The sequence below is a fragment of the Sus scrofa genome, chromosome 5 (genome assembly GCF_000003025.6).
Source record: "Sus scrofa isolate TJ Tabasco breed Duroc chromosome 5, Sscrofa11.1, whole genome shotgun sequence".
NCBI classification, from domain to species: domain Eukaryota; kingdom Metazoa; phylum Chordata; class Mammalia; order Artiodactyla; family Suidae; genus Sus; species Sus scrofa.
This window is the reverse complement of record NC_010447.5, coordinates 9388673-9405546: the sequence shown is the minus strand read 5'-3', so window position 1 is coordinate 9405546 and position 16874 is coordinate 9388673. Positions and strand designations below refer to the sequence as shown.

Genomic DNA, 16874 nt, shown 5'->3' with positions numbered 1-16874 from the left:
AATATGTCTCTTCAGTGTCTTCTAAACAATAACAGCTCCTCCTCCCTCTTTTATTTTCCTTGCCTTTTTATGTGTTGAAAACACCAGGTTATTTGTCCTATAGAATTTTCCATTTTGGATTGGCCAGTTGTACCCCTGGAGTGTTTGACATGGTCCTCTGAGCTCTGTTTGCCCTTTAAACTGGTAGATGTAGATGGTTGCCGTTTTTAAAAAAGTTTCTTGAAGTATAACATAGATACCAAAGTGTGCACAAACTCTAAATATTCAGCTCAAGGAGATTTCACATACTGAGCATACCCACATAACCAGCACCCAGATGGAGAAATAGAACATTGCCAGCCCCCCAGAACCCCCCTAGTGCCCCTACTTCCCCAAGGGCAGTCCTGCCCTGATGTCTAAAAGCACACATGTGTTCTAAGGCCATCATTTTTTAAAGAGATAAAACTTTGAAAATTGCTTTATTAGTAGAAGGCAAGTTTTTTTTTTTTTTTTTTTTCCTCTGTAGGGCCACACCTGAGGCATATGGAAGTTCCCAGCCTAGCAGTCTAATGAGAGCTGCAGCTGCCGGCCACGGCCACAGCCACAGCAACACCAGATTCAAGCCGCATCTGCAACCTACACCACAGCTCATGGCAACGCCAGATCCTTGACCCACTGAACGAGGTTAGGGATTGAACCCACATCCTCATGGATACTAGTTTGGTTCATTGCCACTGAGCAACAACAGGAATTCCCCAAAATTATTATTTTTTTTAAAAAAGGTAGGGCACAGGGCACTGTTATAGACCAAAAGACACCAAAGAGATAACATCAAAATATAATTTCTGGTCTTTGATTGGATCCTGGAGCAGCAAGTAAAACCAAAAATGGTACTTTGAGCACGATTGGGGAAATTTTATTTGAGCTAATTATTAGAGATAAAGAAAATGTGGCAAAATGGCAAATGCACTGAAGACATCTGATGTTCATGCCACTATCCTTCAAACTTTTCTGAAAGGTCTCAAAAACCACTAAATTGAATAAAAATATAGGAAAGGGAAAAGGCAGAGGGACATGTTCATAATATGCTGCTAGTGGGGAAAACAGCCTAAAAAACAGCCTGACAGTGCGACTCTACTACTTTTGTTTAGAGAGACAGATGTATGTGCCCAGGAAAAAAGACTGGAAGGATCCATTAAAAAAATGTTGGCAACATGTAACCGTAGGTGCTTTTCCAGGTTGGTTGTTTTCATTGAACATAAATGTTTCTGTAGTTAAAAAAAAAAACTTAAAAAAAAAGATCTAGTCTCTATTACTCCATTCTGACCACAAGAAAGCTGAATGAGTGTCAGATGTTACAGGGTTGGCCCCCAGTTACAAATTAGTGTGAGGTGCTGCAATTGACAAGTGCTGACCACACCTCTTGCCACCACCACCCCCCGCCCCCCGCCAAGGCCCCTTCAATACCTGAGAAAGTTTTCATGCAGCTCCTTCAGGTACTTGTCGAAATAATTCCATTCATTCCAGTGAAGCCGGTTCAGCTGGTGGAGGTTGTTGCTCCGCTTCTTCATGTTGCTCAGGGTCAGATCGATGATCTCAGCGTACGTCAGGGTGGACTCCGTGGCATTCATGTTGAGGAAAACTTCACACTGTTTGTTGGTGCTGACTCAGCATTTTTAGTGGGATGTGTCTAGTGCATGAGGAGGAGAGGGGTGAGACGGCAGGTGGGGAAACTGCACTGTTCCTGGAAATCTGAGCAGGAAATGACTCCATGGCCTGCCTTTTGATCATGGCCTGCTTTGGAAGGAAAGAGGCTATCCTCTTCGTAGCTAGGCCATTCCCCATCTTTTAATAAAGTCTTTCTCCCCGCCTGCTGATAGGCTAGGAAGTGCTTCTTTTCTTTTCTTTTCTTTTCTTTTTTTCTCTTTTTTTAGGGCTGCACCTGCAGCATACGGAGGTTCCCAGGCTAGGGGTCAAATTGGAGCTTTAGCTGTTGGCCACAGCCACAGCCATAGCAACATGGAATCCAAGCCATGTCTGCAGCCTACAGCACAGCTCACAGCAACAGCGGATCTTTAACCCACTGAGCGAGGCCAGGGATTGGACCTATGTCCTCATGGATACTAGTCAGATTCCTTTCCACTGAGACACAGTGGGAACTCCAGGAAGTGCTTCTCTGAGACTGTCACCTTCCTCCATCATCACAGTTGTGAATAGCAAGGGAGGCCCCCTCCTCATTCCCTACCTCATGTTTGTTGAAAAGTTCTCTCTACCATCTTCACTCCCTCCACCCCTTCTGAACTGGTCAGAATTTCAGCTACACTCATCACGAGCTGTGAGACCTCAGGTAACATACAGCATGCTCTGTGTCTCCACTTCCTTATAAAACAGGGAATAACTGTAGGTACCTTAGATGATGTTTGTAATAATAATAATGACAGTTACTATTTTTTTCTTTCAGTACAAGCTGCATGCCATTCAATCCTGGTCACAAAACGTTGATTTGGCATAACTGTCCATATTTTAGGAATGAGTCGATAAAGATGTTGAGCTTAGATAGGATCTTAAAGCCAACCGGTTGCTGGGCTATGACTTAAATCCAGTGCTGTGTATCCCCAGTCCAGGCTACCTGTACTCCACTGCACTCTCTTTACAGAGGATGAGGTGATACAAACAATAAAGTACCATGAGTTATGAGTTGTTATTCTCCACCTATAGATTTATAAATAAGTCTGTGGCTATGAAGCGCTATAGGGTAGGAAGTAAGTCTTAGCTCATTATGAAAGCTCCTCCTTTCATAAGAGGAGCTGTACGAAGATAGATGAGATTCCACCACTTGGTATCTGCCAGGTACTGTGCTAAGCCTTTATCTCTATCGTGCTGGTACTCTGCAAAGTAACCCCAGGAGGCAAAACTGTTATCCCCATTGTTTTTTGTTTTTTTGTGGGTTTTTTTTTTTTTTTTTTTTTTGTCTTTTTGCCTTTTTCTAGGGCCGCTCCCACAGCATATGGAGGTTCCCAGGCTAGGGGTCTAATCGGAGCTGTAGCCGCCAGCCTACGCCAGAGCCGCAGCAACGTGGGATCTGAGCCCCATCTGCGACCTACACCACAGCTTACGGCAACGCTGGATGCTTAACCCACTGAGCAAGGCCAGGGATTGAACCCACAACCTCATGGTTCCTAGTCGGATTCGTTAACCACTGAGCCACGACGGGAACTCCTGTTATCCCCATTTTATAGATGAAAAAAAATGATTCTCAGAGAAAAGCTGGAATTTGGCTAAGATCACTCAGGTGTAAGCAGTTGAGTTGGTTCCTGAATCCAGGTCTATTTGATTCTATGTTCTGACTCCCTATGGTTAACTGCTGAGACTCAGTACACCAAAACATATATTAAGATCTGAGCTTTTTATCATCTCTGTAGGATAAATGTCAACAGGGCCAGGAATTTGCTGATGGGTCTTGGGAAGGGGTGTGTGTAAGGAGAGTGTTAGAAGAAACACACACTAGAAACCAAAATTCCTGATCAATATACGCTCGGGGGTCAATGAGCATCTGGGAAATATTACTGAGTTGCAAAGAATGTTAGAGTCCCTAAGGAGCCCTTCTTTCTGGTAGATAGGGAGAGATTTTGCATGCAGGGAAATTCAACTTGTCCAGGGTCCCACACAGCCAGTGCATGAGGTGGATTTGGAATTAAAATGGGCAAGATTCTAACCCATAGGTTCATATCAATGGTCACCTTAACACATCCCTTCTATGTGCCAGGCACTGTGCTAAGAGCTGGATGCCTCTCTCCACACCCCGCCCTTCTCCCTGGGAAGAGGAAGCAGAGGCCTGGAGTAATACATGCCCAGCCCGTGGTGGAAAGGATATGGGATGGTCTTGCTTTTTTCCCTCCTGACCATCAACACGTCTTTGCCGTGCTGCCGCAGAGTGGCATAGTTCAGGAGGAAGTACACAATCAGCGGGCTCTTCCCATAAATGTTGAAGAGGTTTGAGGTCATTTCAGGGCTTTTGCAGGCAGGGTAAGACTGAATAGGAAAGAGAGAGGAAAAAAAGAAAGAACATTGTCATTTTTTTTTTTTTTTCTTTTTAGGGCCGCACCTGTGGCATATGGAAGTTCCCGGGCTAGGGGTCAAATCAGAGCTGGAGCTGGAGCTGCCAGCCACAGCCACAGCCACAGCAATGCCAGATCCGAGCCACATCTGCGATCTGCAGCTTGTGGCAGCGCCGGATTCTTAACCCACTGAGTGAGGCCAGGGATCGAACTCACATCCTCCTCGTCAGGTTCTTAACCCACTGAGCCACAACAGGAACTCCAGGACATTGTTTTGTTTTTTTTGTCTTTTTGCCTTTTCTAGGGCCGCTCCCGCAGCAAATGGAAGGTTCCCAGGCTAGGGGTCTAATCGGAGCTGTAGCTGCCAGTCTACGCCAGAGCCACAGCAACATGGGATCTGAGCCGCATCTGCAACCTACACCACAGCTCAGAGCAACACCGGATCCTTAACCCACTGAGCAAAGCCAGGGATCGAACCCGAAACCTCATGGTTCCTCGTCGGATTCGTTAACCACTTCGCCACTGCAGGAACTCCCAGGACATTGTTATTTTTACAGTATGTATTAAGAAATGTAGGGAGTTCCCATCGTGGATCAGTTAAAACGAATCTGACCAGTATCCGTGAGGATGCAGGTTCTGCCCTTGGCCTCACTCAGTGGCTACAGCTCCAATTCAATCTATAGCTTGGGAACCTCCATGTGCCGCAAATGTGGCCCTAAAAAGCCAAAAAATAAAAAACAAAAAAGAAGAAATGTAAAAATACTCATATCTTTTATCCATTTTCAGGATGCTATCCTAAGGAAATTCCCTACAAGAAAACCAAAAATATTTAGGCACTAAGATATTTATTGCAGTGATAATTACTATAGCAAAAGATTAGAATAACCTAAACATTCAAGGAGAAAATGTTGATACTTCTACCCAAAGGAATAGTATGCCACTATTAAAATGTTTATGAAGAGTTGGTACTAAAATATTGTTTCAGATATAATAGTATATTTTAAAAATCGAGATACAAAATTAGGTAGACAGTATTATGTATTTTATATGAAATAAATATATAAAATCGATCAAAAATGAGATGAGAGACTAGAAGCATAGTTAACAAAATGTTAACGATTCACTCAGCAAATATTTACTGGGTGACTACTATGTACACACACTGTTCTAGACATTGGAGTTTCAGCCAAGAATAAGACAAATTCCAGCCCTCGTGGAGCATGTATAATTGAGAGGAAAACAAACAATTCAATAAATAAAAGAATAACATGATATTATGGAATAATAAGTGCTTCAGCTCAGAATCAAGCAGTGCAAGGGATGCAGGTGGTGGGGTGGGAGACAGAGGAGGAGAGGAATTTTTTCCATGGGGTGATCAGGGAGGGCTGCCCCAAGGAGGAACAATCCTGGAAAATCCTGAATGATAGGAGGAAGATCTGTGTGATGTTCCAGGCAAAGGGGACAGCAATGCAAGAGACCCTAAAGCAGACAGGAGCTTGGTGTGGCTGAGGGACAGAAACCAGGCCTGCCTGGATCAAAGGAGAACAAAATGAGGCTGAAGGGTTTGTGTTTTCTGGACCACAGGAAGGAGTTAGGATTTCCTAGGCGGGATGGAAGCCACTGGAAAATTTTGAGCTGGGGTACAACACAATCTAGTTAATTTTTCCAAAGTTCCCTTTAACTGATGTGTGAGAAATGCCTGCAGTGGTTAAGGGTGGAGAAGAGGAGTTAGGAGGCCTCTGCAGTGGTTCCTGCAGTGTTGGAGCTGGGAAGGGGGAGCTGGAAGAGGGGTGAGAAGTAGTGGAAATTGCAGCATACTAAGAAAGCAGAATTGGCAGGATTTGCTGAGGGAGTTGATGTGGACGTGAGAGAGAGGAATCGAGGATAACCTAACGGGTTAGATACCAGTTGCTCAGGTGGGAAGCAGGGAGAGGATAAGCACTCTCTTTTATCCAAGATTGTCTTTCTACTTTTTTACATTAATGACCTTTGTTTTATGAAATGATGGTGATACCAAATAGCAGTTATTTTGTTTTCATGAACTTATTTAGTGGGGAAAAAAAGTTTTTCAATGTCTAGAAAAGTCCAAAGTGGATCTAGGGTTCACAAATCTAGTTCCACATTTATCCAGGTGTTGTTCTTTCAATTGCCCAGTATCCATTCTCTTTTTCCTAACAACCCCCAGTTCTTGCAGGTCTGCAACCTACACCACAGCTCACGGCAACGCTGGATCCTTAACCCACTGACTGAGGCCAGGGATCAAACCCGCAACCTCATGGTTCCTAGTCATATTCGTTTCTGCTGCACCATGACAGGAACTCCTTGAGCGACCTTAAATCAAATGTCTTGCTCCCCCACGAAGGCCACAGGTGGGGTCCTCAGAGGCCTTCATAGGCTCTGCCAGCCAGAGCCTTCCTCTCACCCACCCAGTTAGAACCAGAGCACATGGAACAAGCTTAGTCAATCAGAACTCCCACTTCTTGGATTTTTGAGTGAGGCAAAATATAGACTGAAAACACATGCAGGGGGCGTCGCCCATTCCAGGGCTGCCAACTTGAAGAGTTGGTTCAAGGATTGCAGCTGCCTCCGTTTTTCTGCTCCTTGGACCGATTTTCACACTGCCCAACCACTCACTGTTCTTGCAGGGTTTTATTTTGGTTTTTTGTTTTTTTTTTTTTTTGTCTTTTTAGGGCCACACCTGCAGCATATGGAAGTTCCCAGGCTAGGGGTGTAATCAGAGCTGTAGCTGCTGGTCTATGCCACAGCCACAGCAATGCCAAATCCGAACCTCGTCTGCAACCTACACCACAGCTCACAGCACCCACAGCTCTTCTCCACCCTTACCCACTGCACCACAGCCAGATCCTTTAACCCACTGAGCGAGGCCAGGGATTGAACCCGAGCCCTTATGGATACTAGTCAGGTTCATTACCGCTGAGCTTCCATGGGAATTCCCGTTCTTGCAGCTTTTGCTCAGGTTGGCAGATTTTGTTACTTGTAAGCAAAGAATCCCAACTGATACCCATCATTTCAGTAATATTCTCAGTAGGTACTTAGTCATTTTTGCTTCCTTAACTCTGGAAGCAAAGAACAAACTGCCTTTGGAATATCCAGTCCCATTGTCAGTAGGGATCTGGTTTCTCCTCCCAAGCAGGAGGTAAGGGAGGGGCTCTGGGTGCAGGGACTGGGTGTGGTAGTGGAAGGGCTGGCTCCGAGCCACAGCACTGGGCAAAGACAGGCCAGTGGACAAGAACAGAGATATGCTGGAACCTCAGCTCCAAGGGGCAGGCAGAAAGCAAAGTAGGAGCTAGAGTGAAGGGTTGGCATCAGAGAGCTGGTAAGAGGAGTGGCATGGTTTGAGAGCCAGAGATGGAACAAAAACCAGCAGACAGTCTGCAGCAGAGCCAGAGGGTAGAGCTGGTTTAAAATGACAACTTAGACTCCTGTGAAGTTCTTTCTTACCGCAGATAAAAATCTGACTCTGTAATTCCAACCCATCTCCCTCCAGGACCATGTGTTACATAACAGTCCTAAAATGTTTGAGGAGAGCCCTCATATCTTCTCTAAGTCTTGCTTCTCCAACCTAAACATCTCTAGTGCCTTCGGTACCTCCTGATCCTTCTCCTCCCAGCCTGGTCCCTCTCCCAAAACACGTATTAGATGGGACCATCTGAACTGGAACGATCGTTCTTGTTGTGGGTCAACTGCTTTTCTTTTTAAGAAGTTCTTTATTTTGACATTTAGATATCATTTCCTGCTAGTTCTGAAGGTAAAAACTTGGTTTTTTTTACAAAATAAATTTATGTTCATTGTGAAAAATTCATAAAATGTAGAAAGTAAAGGATAAAAGTCTCCATCCTTACTTGCATTTCCCAGAAATAAATACTGTGGATGTTTCTCTGTGTATCCTTTCAAGACTTTTTATACACACATAGCAACTTTATACCAAAAACGTATTTCAAAAGTAAAAACAGAATCATACTGTACATAATGTTTGTTTGTTTTGCTTTTTAGGGCTGCACCCACGTTCCCAGACTAGGGGTCAGAGCTACAGCTGCTGGCCGACGCACAGCCACAGCATCGCAGGATCTGAGCCGAGTCTGCAACCTATAGCATAGCCCACAGCAATGCTGGATCCTTAACCCACTGAGCAAGGCCAGGAATTGAACCCGCATCCTCATGGATCCTTAGTCGGGTTCATTAACCACTGAGCCATGAAGGGAACTCCCTACATAATGTTTTATTTCTTTAATTTTTCACTTATCAGTATCTAACTACATTGCCTGTAATGTTTACTTGATTTAGACATTGTTGACAGACATCCTTTCATATCAGAAGGTATAAATCTGTCTCTTTTTTTTTGGCTGAGACTGTGGTAGGCAGAAGTTCCTGGGCCAGGGATGAAACCTGTGCCACAGCAGTGACAACGACAACTTCATAACCCCTAGACCACCAGGGAACTCCTAAATCTGTCTTTTTTTCTTAACAGCAACAGAGTATCCATATTAGGAACATGTCACAGTTTGCCTATTTATCTACTGAAATTTTAATTTTTTTCAGTTTTTGCTGGCACAAATTAATGTAAAGGATGGCCTTACATGAACATTTCTGCGAGACAGATTATTAGACCTGAAACTGCCAGGTTTTTGGTGTATGCCATTAAAACTTTACTAGAACACCCTAAACTCGTGACAAAACATCTAAAAAATGTTAGGTAAATATTCTAAAAATCCTTTTTTTTTATTTTTTTTACTTTATGGCCACACCTATGGCACATGGAAGGTCCCAGGCTAGGGGTCAAATCAGAGCTGCAGCCACCAGCCTACACCACAACCTAGCAACGCCATATCCAAGCTGAGTCTGTGACCTACACCACAGCTCATGGCAACGCCAGATCCTTCACCCACTGAGCAAGGTCAGGGATGGAACCCTCATATTCATGGATACTGGTCAGGTTCGTTAACCGCTGAGCCACGACGGGAACTCCTCCTTGATGCTGTTGTCTTTATCACTTTTATTACTGAAGTCTCCTTCTCTTCCTAGTGTAGAGGGATGTAAAAAAATTGACTTCTCCAGTTCCCTGGTGGCTCAGCAGGTTAAGGATACACCATTTCAGGGAGGGGAGGAGAAGAAGAGAGAATACGCATTAGTTCTGTGCCTCTCGGGTTCGGGGAACTGTGCTGTTGGCAAAGTTCCAAGGTCAAGGACTCAGGCTCAGATCTGCATGCAAGTTTAGGTTTATCACTTATTTGCTTTGTGAACTTGGACAAATTAGTTACGTGCTCTGAGCATCACTTTCCTTACTAATAAACTGAAGAATAGCAGGAGTAATTATCTCAAAAGACTGTGACAGTAAAATAAAATATACTGCATGCTTAGCTTTAGTACAGTTCTTGACATGTAGTAAATATTCATTACATGTTAAGTGTCACTACCTCAGGTAAACCTCATAAGAATAACAGGACCTATAAATTATTGTCCCCATTTTTTTTTCTTTTTGGCCGCCCTGCAGCTTATGGAACCCCTGGGGCCAGGAATCAGATCTGAGCTGATTGAGATCTAAGCCACAGGGGCAGCAATGCCAGATCCCTAACCCACCGTGCTGGGCCGAGGATCAAACCTATCCCAGCACTCCCAAGACGCCGCCAATCCCATTGTGCCACAGCAAGAACTCCTGGTCCCCATTTTCTAGAGCAGGAAACTAAGACTTAGTGCTCTCTTTCCATTACGTCCAAGCTCTTGAGTTTCAAGCAAGTAATTTATTTTTGTTTGTTTGTTTGTTTATATTTTATGGCTCCACCCACAGCATACGTCCAGGGACTGAATCTGAGCCACAATTGCAATCTATGCCAGATCCTTTAACCCACTGTGCTGGGGCAGGGATTGAACCCCCATCTCCACAATGACCCAAGCCACTGCAGGTGGATTCTTCACCCACTGCACCATGGCAGAAACTCCCTCAGCAAGTAATTGAAATTTTGGAGAAATCCAGGCAAAATGCTCACTCAGCTGGTGCCTCCGTCAATAATTACCCTTAGATTTCCTTACTGTATCACCTGAGTCTATAATCAGAAATACCCCAGTTCTTACCTGCCATCTTCACAGAGCTAGCTTTTCTAGCCAGATCTTCTAGCCCCCTTTAAATCATCTCTACTATTAAATCTGCAATCATGTGCTCACCTGCTTAGGAAGCATATTCTCATGCTCTCTCGCTGCTGATATCTGCTTGACTCTTTGCGTTGCTTTCCTCAAGACCAGAGTCTGACGATTACGCTCTGCCAATGCAACATTCACAAAAAATGATCAGTAAAGCTTGTCAGCTGTGATGAGAAAGAGCATATGGTAGATCTCAGCTTCCTGTTACCATGAAAAATGCCTGGGTATAGTCAGATCATTGGGAGATGCTAGAGGAAGTAGCTTAGGTAAATTCCTAGAATTTCACTTGCATTTCAGCCAGATATACACTTGTGGCCATATATTTGGCCATTTATTTATCTACCTCCCCATCCTTCTATCCATCCGTCCAACATTCACTGAGCCTCTACTATGTGCTGGGCTCATGCCAGGTGCTGGAAGTAGACTCTCTTCAAGGAATTCACAGCTTAGTAAGAAACGAAGACATGTAAATAATAAGTGTAATACTAACTCTAGTGCCATAATAGATTTTTCTGCAGGATATGCTATGCTCCCAGAATAAGGAAGAAGGAGCCCAAAGTCTTTAAAAACACTAAGTAGACTCAGGAAGGGTATCATAATTTCTTTTTTTTTTCTTTTTAGGGCTGCAGCCAGTGGCACATGGAGGTTCCCATGCTAGGGGTCTAATCAGAGCTGCAGCCACCGGTCTACACCACAGCCACAGCAACCCCAGATCAGAGCTGTGTCTGCAACCTACACCACAGCTCAAGGCAACACCAGACCAGGGATCAAACCCGCAACCTCATGGTTCCTGGTCAGATTGGTTTCTGCTGTGCCACAACAGGAACTCTGGGTGTTGTGATCAAAAGAGAAAAAAATACCCAACTCTTGCACAAAGTTATGGTTTTTCTGTAAAAGTTAATAGAGAATATTTTAAAGACAGACAGAGAGAACAGATTGTCCATAAATGGATAATGATTAGAATGACTTCAAAGTTCTCAACAGTAACAATGGAAGCTAGAAGATGACAGTGGAATGAAATCACCAAACCACTGAGGTAACCCTGTATACCCAGCAAAGTTATACTTTAAGAACAAAGATGGGGAGTTCCCATTGTGGCTCAGCAGATTAAGAACCTGACTAATATCCATGGGGATGCAGGTTCAATCCCTGGCCTCGCTCACTAGGTTAAGGATCTGGCATTGCTGCAAGCTTCAGTGTAGGTTGAAGATGTGACTGGTTGAAGATCCGGCCTAGCACAGTGGGTTAGGGATCCAGCATTTCCACAGCTTAGGCTCAGGTCGCAACTGTGGCTCAGATCTGATCCCTGACCCGGGAACTCAATATGTTTTGGGGCAGCCAAAATGAAAAAAAATTTTTTTTGCTTAACTTTTTTCAAATAACGGTGATGTGTGAAATTGCCTAGAATGATACTTAAGAGTTTGTGTTCTTGGGAGGTCCTGTTGTGGCTCAGCTGTAACAAACCTGATTGGTATCCATGCAGATAGGGGTTTGATCCCTGGCCTCACTCCGTGGGTTAAGTAAGGATCCAGCATTGCTGTGAGCTGTGGTGTAGGTCACAGATGTGGCTTGGATCTGGTGTTGCTGTGGCTGTGGTGTAGGCCAGCAGCTGTAGCTCCGATTGGACCCCTAGCCTGGGAACTTCCATATGCTACAGGCACAGCCCTAAAAAGCAAAAAAAAAAAAAAAAAAAAAAAAAAAAAAGTTTACGTTCTAACTCTGTTTTCTTATATTCTGTATCTGTCTATTTAGCATTGATTAATTACAGGGCCAAACTAAGAGCCAAAGTTTTTATATCTCCCCCACAATCCAGAGCCCATATGCTGAACCACCTCCTTTATCTAACTCTCAGGCACCAAGCCCATACTTTCCCTGACTTAAATCAACCTAGGGCCAAGTGCCAGACAACCTATACCCCAAAGCCCGTCAGAATCATTCTATAGAGCCAATCCCAAGTTATTTACCCTGTCACGTCTTGTCTTTCCCAAGGAAATCCCAGTAAGGCTGTGGCCTGTGCCTTCCCCTTGCTTCTTTCTACCTCCTGACCAACACTGGTGCTTCCTTCCGAGGCCCTGAATGGTGAGCTGTGCCTCCCATTTCTAGAACTGGGAGAAACAAACTTTTCTTTCAATGGTATTGACCTGTGTAGTCAGTCAGTCACCTTTGTAAATTAACACCCAGGCACACATAGTTTCCAAGTCAATAAATGCTAGTTTCTGATGGGGGAGAGGAGCAGTAAGCATAGCTTAGATTTATTTTCTTCCATGCCTACAACCTCTTTTCTCCATAGATGTTAGCACCGTGCTGAACTCATTATCACAAAAGTTAAACTTCATCAGCGCTTACTGAACTGAAAAGACAATTATGTCTTCTTATATCACCTGGAGTTCCCATCGTGGCTCAGTGGTTAACGAATCCGACTAGGAACCATGAGGTTGAGGGTTTGATCCCTGCCCTTGCTCAGTGGGTTAAGGATCCAGCGTTGCCGTGAGCTGTGGTGTAGGTCGCAGATGCGGGTCGGATCCCGAGTTGCTGTGGCTCTGGCGTAGGCTGGTGGCTACAGCTCCGATTAGACCCCTAGCCTGGGAACCTCCATATTCCGTGGGAGAGGCCCTAGAAAAGGCAAAAAGACCAAAAAAAAAAAAAAAAAAAAAAAAAAAAAAAAAAAGATATTACCTGATGCCAAAGGCCCAAAGCCAGAACTACAGGTATAAATGAGGGTGGCGGATTGGGTTAAAAAAAAAACCCAAGAAACTAGAGTTTTGGAGATGGTAACTACAGCCAAAGTCTGCATTTCCCCTGTGGGTGGTTAATGTACCTTTTGAGGCATTCTGTGTTCGTGAGCCATCCGCTGAATTCTTATTGGCAATAAAGTTTCTCTTATTGGTTGAATTTATATCCAAAGACTCCAGGAGAGAAAAAAAATATAGAAGAACAAATTTAGTAAAATTGGTAGTGAGAAGAATACAAAAATTTCCTAGGCGTTTCTCACCGTTCTCAGCAAAGGAACATGTGGAGGGAGACCTTTCCGGTACCTATTTCGATGACTCAGCCCTCCATCCTCTGAGCTCAGTGGAGAGCAGTGGATGATGTGGAAAACACAGGAGCTGGGGACAGAAGCAGGCTGGGGTTTCTTTATGGGGTTCTTATGGGGACTGAGTCAGCGAATGTATGCAAAGCACATGAATTGATGCTCATGGTGAGTGCTCCATGGACATGGCACGGTTGTTTATGCAAGCACCATGCCTTCTCCAGAAAACATTTCTTTGAGTAACTACTAATGTGTCTGGCACTGGGCAGAACCTGAAACCTAGTCCCTGAGTAGAGGAGCTCCCAGACTAGCAGGAGAGATAGACAATTATGCACAGATGGGGAAAGTACCACATATTTATTAGAAAGGTAAAGTAATTTAGGATTAGGTTTGTATATGAGTGACATAGACTCAAAATTAATAGTGGTTCAAACTAGGTGGAAGTAACTCTCCCATATAATAGTCTGAAGGTAGGTAATCCAGGGTTTATAGGTTATTTCTGCTGTGATAAGTCCTTAATGACTCCCAACTTTTTTCCAGCTCAGTTCCACATTTCCTAAGATAGGATCCTTGTTCTTAGGGCCCAAAATGGCAACTAGAGCTCCAGTCATCACATTCACATTCCAGGCAGCAGAATGGAGAAAAGGACAAAGAGATGAAGGAGTCATATCAGTTGTTTTTTTAAGGCGGGCTCCTGGAAACTGCCACATGGCACTCCACTTATTCTCATTAACTGGGCCTTAGTCACATGGCTATATGTGGATGTAAGCAGGGGGAGGAATGTACTCTTTATTTTATAGGTTCTCTCTCTCTCTCTCTCTTTTTTTTTTTTATAGAGGAAGGCAACAACAAATATTGGGGAACAGCTAATAGTCTGCCACAAGCAGTACCAGCAGAGTATTCTAGGAAGCCGGAGTGGGGACTGCTTGATTCTGTCTGGGGGAGAGCTGGAGGGCTTCCAAGGAGAGAAGACAATTTTGTTCTGTCTTTAAGCATGAGTAGGAGTCTGGCAATGTTAAACAGATGGCCCACCAAGTGGCAGACAAGCAGTCCACCAGCCTCAACAATCACCACTTTGCTTTTATATAAATATGATATTTGAATGGGAAGAAGAAAGCTGAAAGGACTTCCCATCCACTCTGCAGCTGGCTGTCCAACAGCTACTGATTTTTAGAGTGTTGAAGTGGTTACTTGGATTTGTTACAGAAAAGACATTCTGGGGCTCAATGAAGCATCACACTCATTCCTTTTTTTTTCTTTTTAGGGCTGCACTGCGGCACATGGAAGCTCCCACGCTGGGGGCGAATTGGACCCACAGCTGCTGGCCCACACCCCAGCCACAGCAATGCCAGACCCAAGCCGCATTTGCAACCTAAGCCACAAATTGTGGCAATGCTGGATCCTTAAATCACTAAGCAAGGCCAGGAATTGAACCCACATCCTCATGGATACTAACTGGGTTCTCAACCTGCTGACCCACAATGGGAACTCATTCTTAAGAAGCCTCGGAGAGATCTGCTGTGGAGCAAAGAACAGACACAGGGAGAAGGGCTTGGTTGAAGTTCTTAGACCCTCATATTTGCTGGAGAGGCAGCATGATGATGCAGGAAGAGCTCAGAATGACAGCGTGTATCAGCTAAAGTCAGTCATGTGGCAAGCTATTCACCAGTGTGAGTCTATTTCTCTTTTGTCAAATAAAGGTAACAATTACTTACCATGTAGGGACGTTATAAGGACGAGGGAGGAATATGCAAAGAAAATCTGCATGTGGACTCTCCAAAGTGCTTTCCCATCCACCCTCTCATGTTGTGACCAGCAACCAACTCTAGTGTGAGGCAAAGTGATTATTGTTGGGACGGGGGATAAACTAAGACTGCTCTGGGACCCCCTCCCCTCCATGGCACAGAGGAGATGGAATCGTTTCAACCCACCTGGTCCCCCTCCTGCTCAGGTTGGGCATGCTGATAGCTTAGCAGTGACAGGACAGAGCAGTGGGGGAGCCTGCATGAGAGCCCACATGGGATTCAATCTGGGGATACCCAGAATGTCTGCGAGGGCAGTGGGCTTTGCAGACCTGGTATTAGCAGGTATGGGAATGAGCTGCAGGAAAAGGGGATATTCCTTTTTTTTTTTTCTTTTTTTTTTTTGTCTTTTTAGGGCCACACTCATGACATGTGGAAGTTTTCAGGCTAGAGGATCGAATCAGAGTTGTAGCTGCCCTACACCACAGCTCATGGCAATGCTGTATCCTTAATCCACTGAGCAGGGCCAGGGATCGAACTCACATCCTCATGGATACGAGTCAGTTTTGTTATCGCTGAGCCACGAAGGGAATTCCTAGGGTCATTATTGTTACTGACCCTTACATACCCAGTGCTTTGGAATTTGGGAACATTCTGGTTGAAATGAGTAACATTCTGACAGGACATGGCTGGACAACAATTTATGGAACATCTCCTATCTCTAGATGAATCTGTAAGAATTAGTACCAATCATGATGCCCATTTTGCAGATGAGAACACCAAGGCTCAGATTTGCTCAAAGCTATTTAACTGATAGGTGGCCTTTCACCAAGATGAAAATTTCTGTCAACTTAAAAAAATATGTACAACTTAAAAGTTTAGAGTTAAGTTTTATTTGGGGGCAAAATGAGGACTATAGCCTGGGAGGTAGCATTTCAGATAGCTCTGAAATACCCCTGCAAAGAGGCAGTGGGAAATATCAGGATATATGCGATTTTGGTGAAGGGGGAGGTACACACAACCAAGCACACATCTTACCGAAGGTTGCTGCTGGTCTTGTGAAGGTTACTACTGGTCAAGAGGAGCAGACATCACCATGAAGGGTTTTAGATATAAGGAGATGCAAGAATTGGGCTGATAAAGTATTCGCCTGGAAATATCTATCTGAAGACCTGTTCTGCCAGTTTTCCCAGAGCACAGAGGGCCTCACTCCTGAGCTCTTCTCAGAGAGTGTTAAGGGTCAGCAGCTAAAGTGGCTCATGATTCAATCCGTGTAGAGGCAGATGGCAAGCGGCCATCTCCAGTTCACATTTAGAGCTTCTGGAACCAAGCTAGTGTGTTTTTCTGCCTTTTTCTATGGCTCCATCATGGTCATTCACTCATGGTGCCTGTATTTTGTCACAAATATATGAAACTTGGATAGAATTTTTTTCTCTAACACTGACTCCTCGGCTGAAGTCTATAGCCTTGTATGATTAACTTCCTATGTGATATCCCCATTTGCACTTAGGGTTAGGGTCAGGCATCCTAAAGTTAGTAAGTTCAAAACTGAACTCTTGATAGCTTCTCCTACCCCAAACCCTACACTTTCCATCTACAAATCTCACACACCGTTCAGCTGCATGAAGCACATGCTGGCCACATCTTTTTCTTTCTGCCTCTCTCCACTCCCAAAGCCAACCTGTTGGCAAGTATTGAAAGACCAATCTCCAAAACACATTCCAGGTCTCTCTGCTTCTTGCCTCCTGCTGTCACTGCCTCTTCCTTAGACAACTACAAAAGCCTCCCAACTGGTTTTCATCATATTCTCCACATTCAGAAGAGATTGTAATCTTTTAAAAAAATATAAATCAGATCATGTCACACACACCCCCATTTTAATGATTCCCATAGCACTGAAAGTATATC

The 16874-nt window shown here is 44.3% G+C and overlaps 1 protein-coding gene across 1 annotated transcript in view; it reads right to left on the bottom strand.

The window, feature by feature from the left end:
- Positions 1–16874, bottom strand: part of FAM227A (family with sequence similarity 227 member A) — a 61112-nt gene that overhangs the window by 13970 nt on the left and 30268 nt on the right. Inside the window, exons 13-18 of the mRNA XM_021093103.1 lie at positions 16005–16037; positions 15156–15225; positions 13012–13228; positions 10218–10312; positions 3854–4011; positions 1447–1599 (exon numbers count right to left, since the gene is read on the bottom strand). Of these exons, the coding sequence (XP_020948762.1) occupies positions 1447–1599; positions 3854–4011; positions 10218–10312; positions 13012–13228; positions 15156–15225; positions 16005–16037 (726 nt within the window). The remainder of the gene's footprint in view (positions 1–1446; positions 1600–3853; positions 4012–10217; positions 10313–13011; positions 13229–15155; positions 15226–16004; positions 16038–16874) is intronic.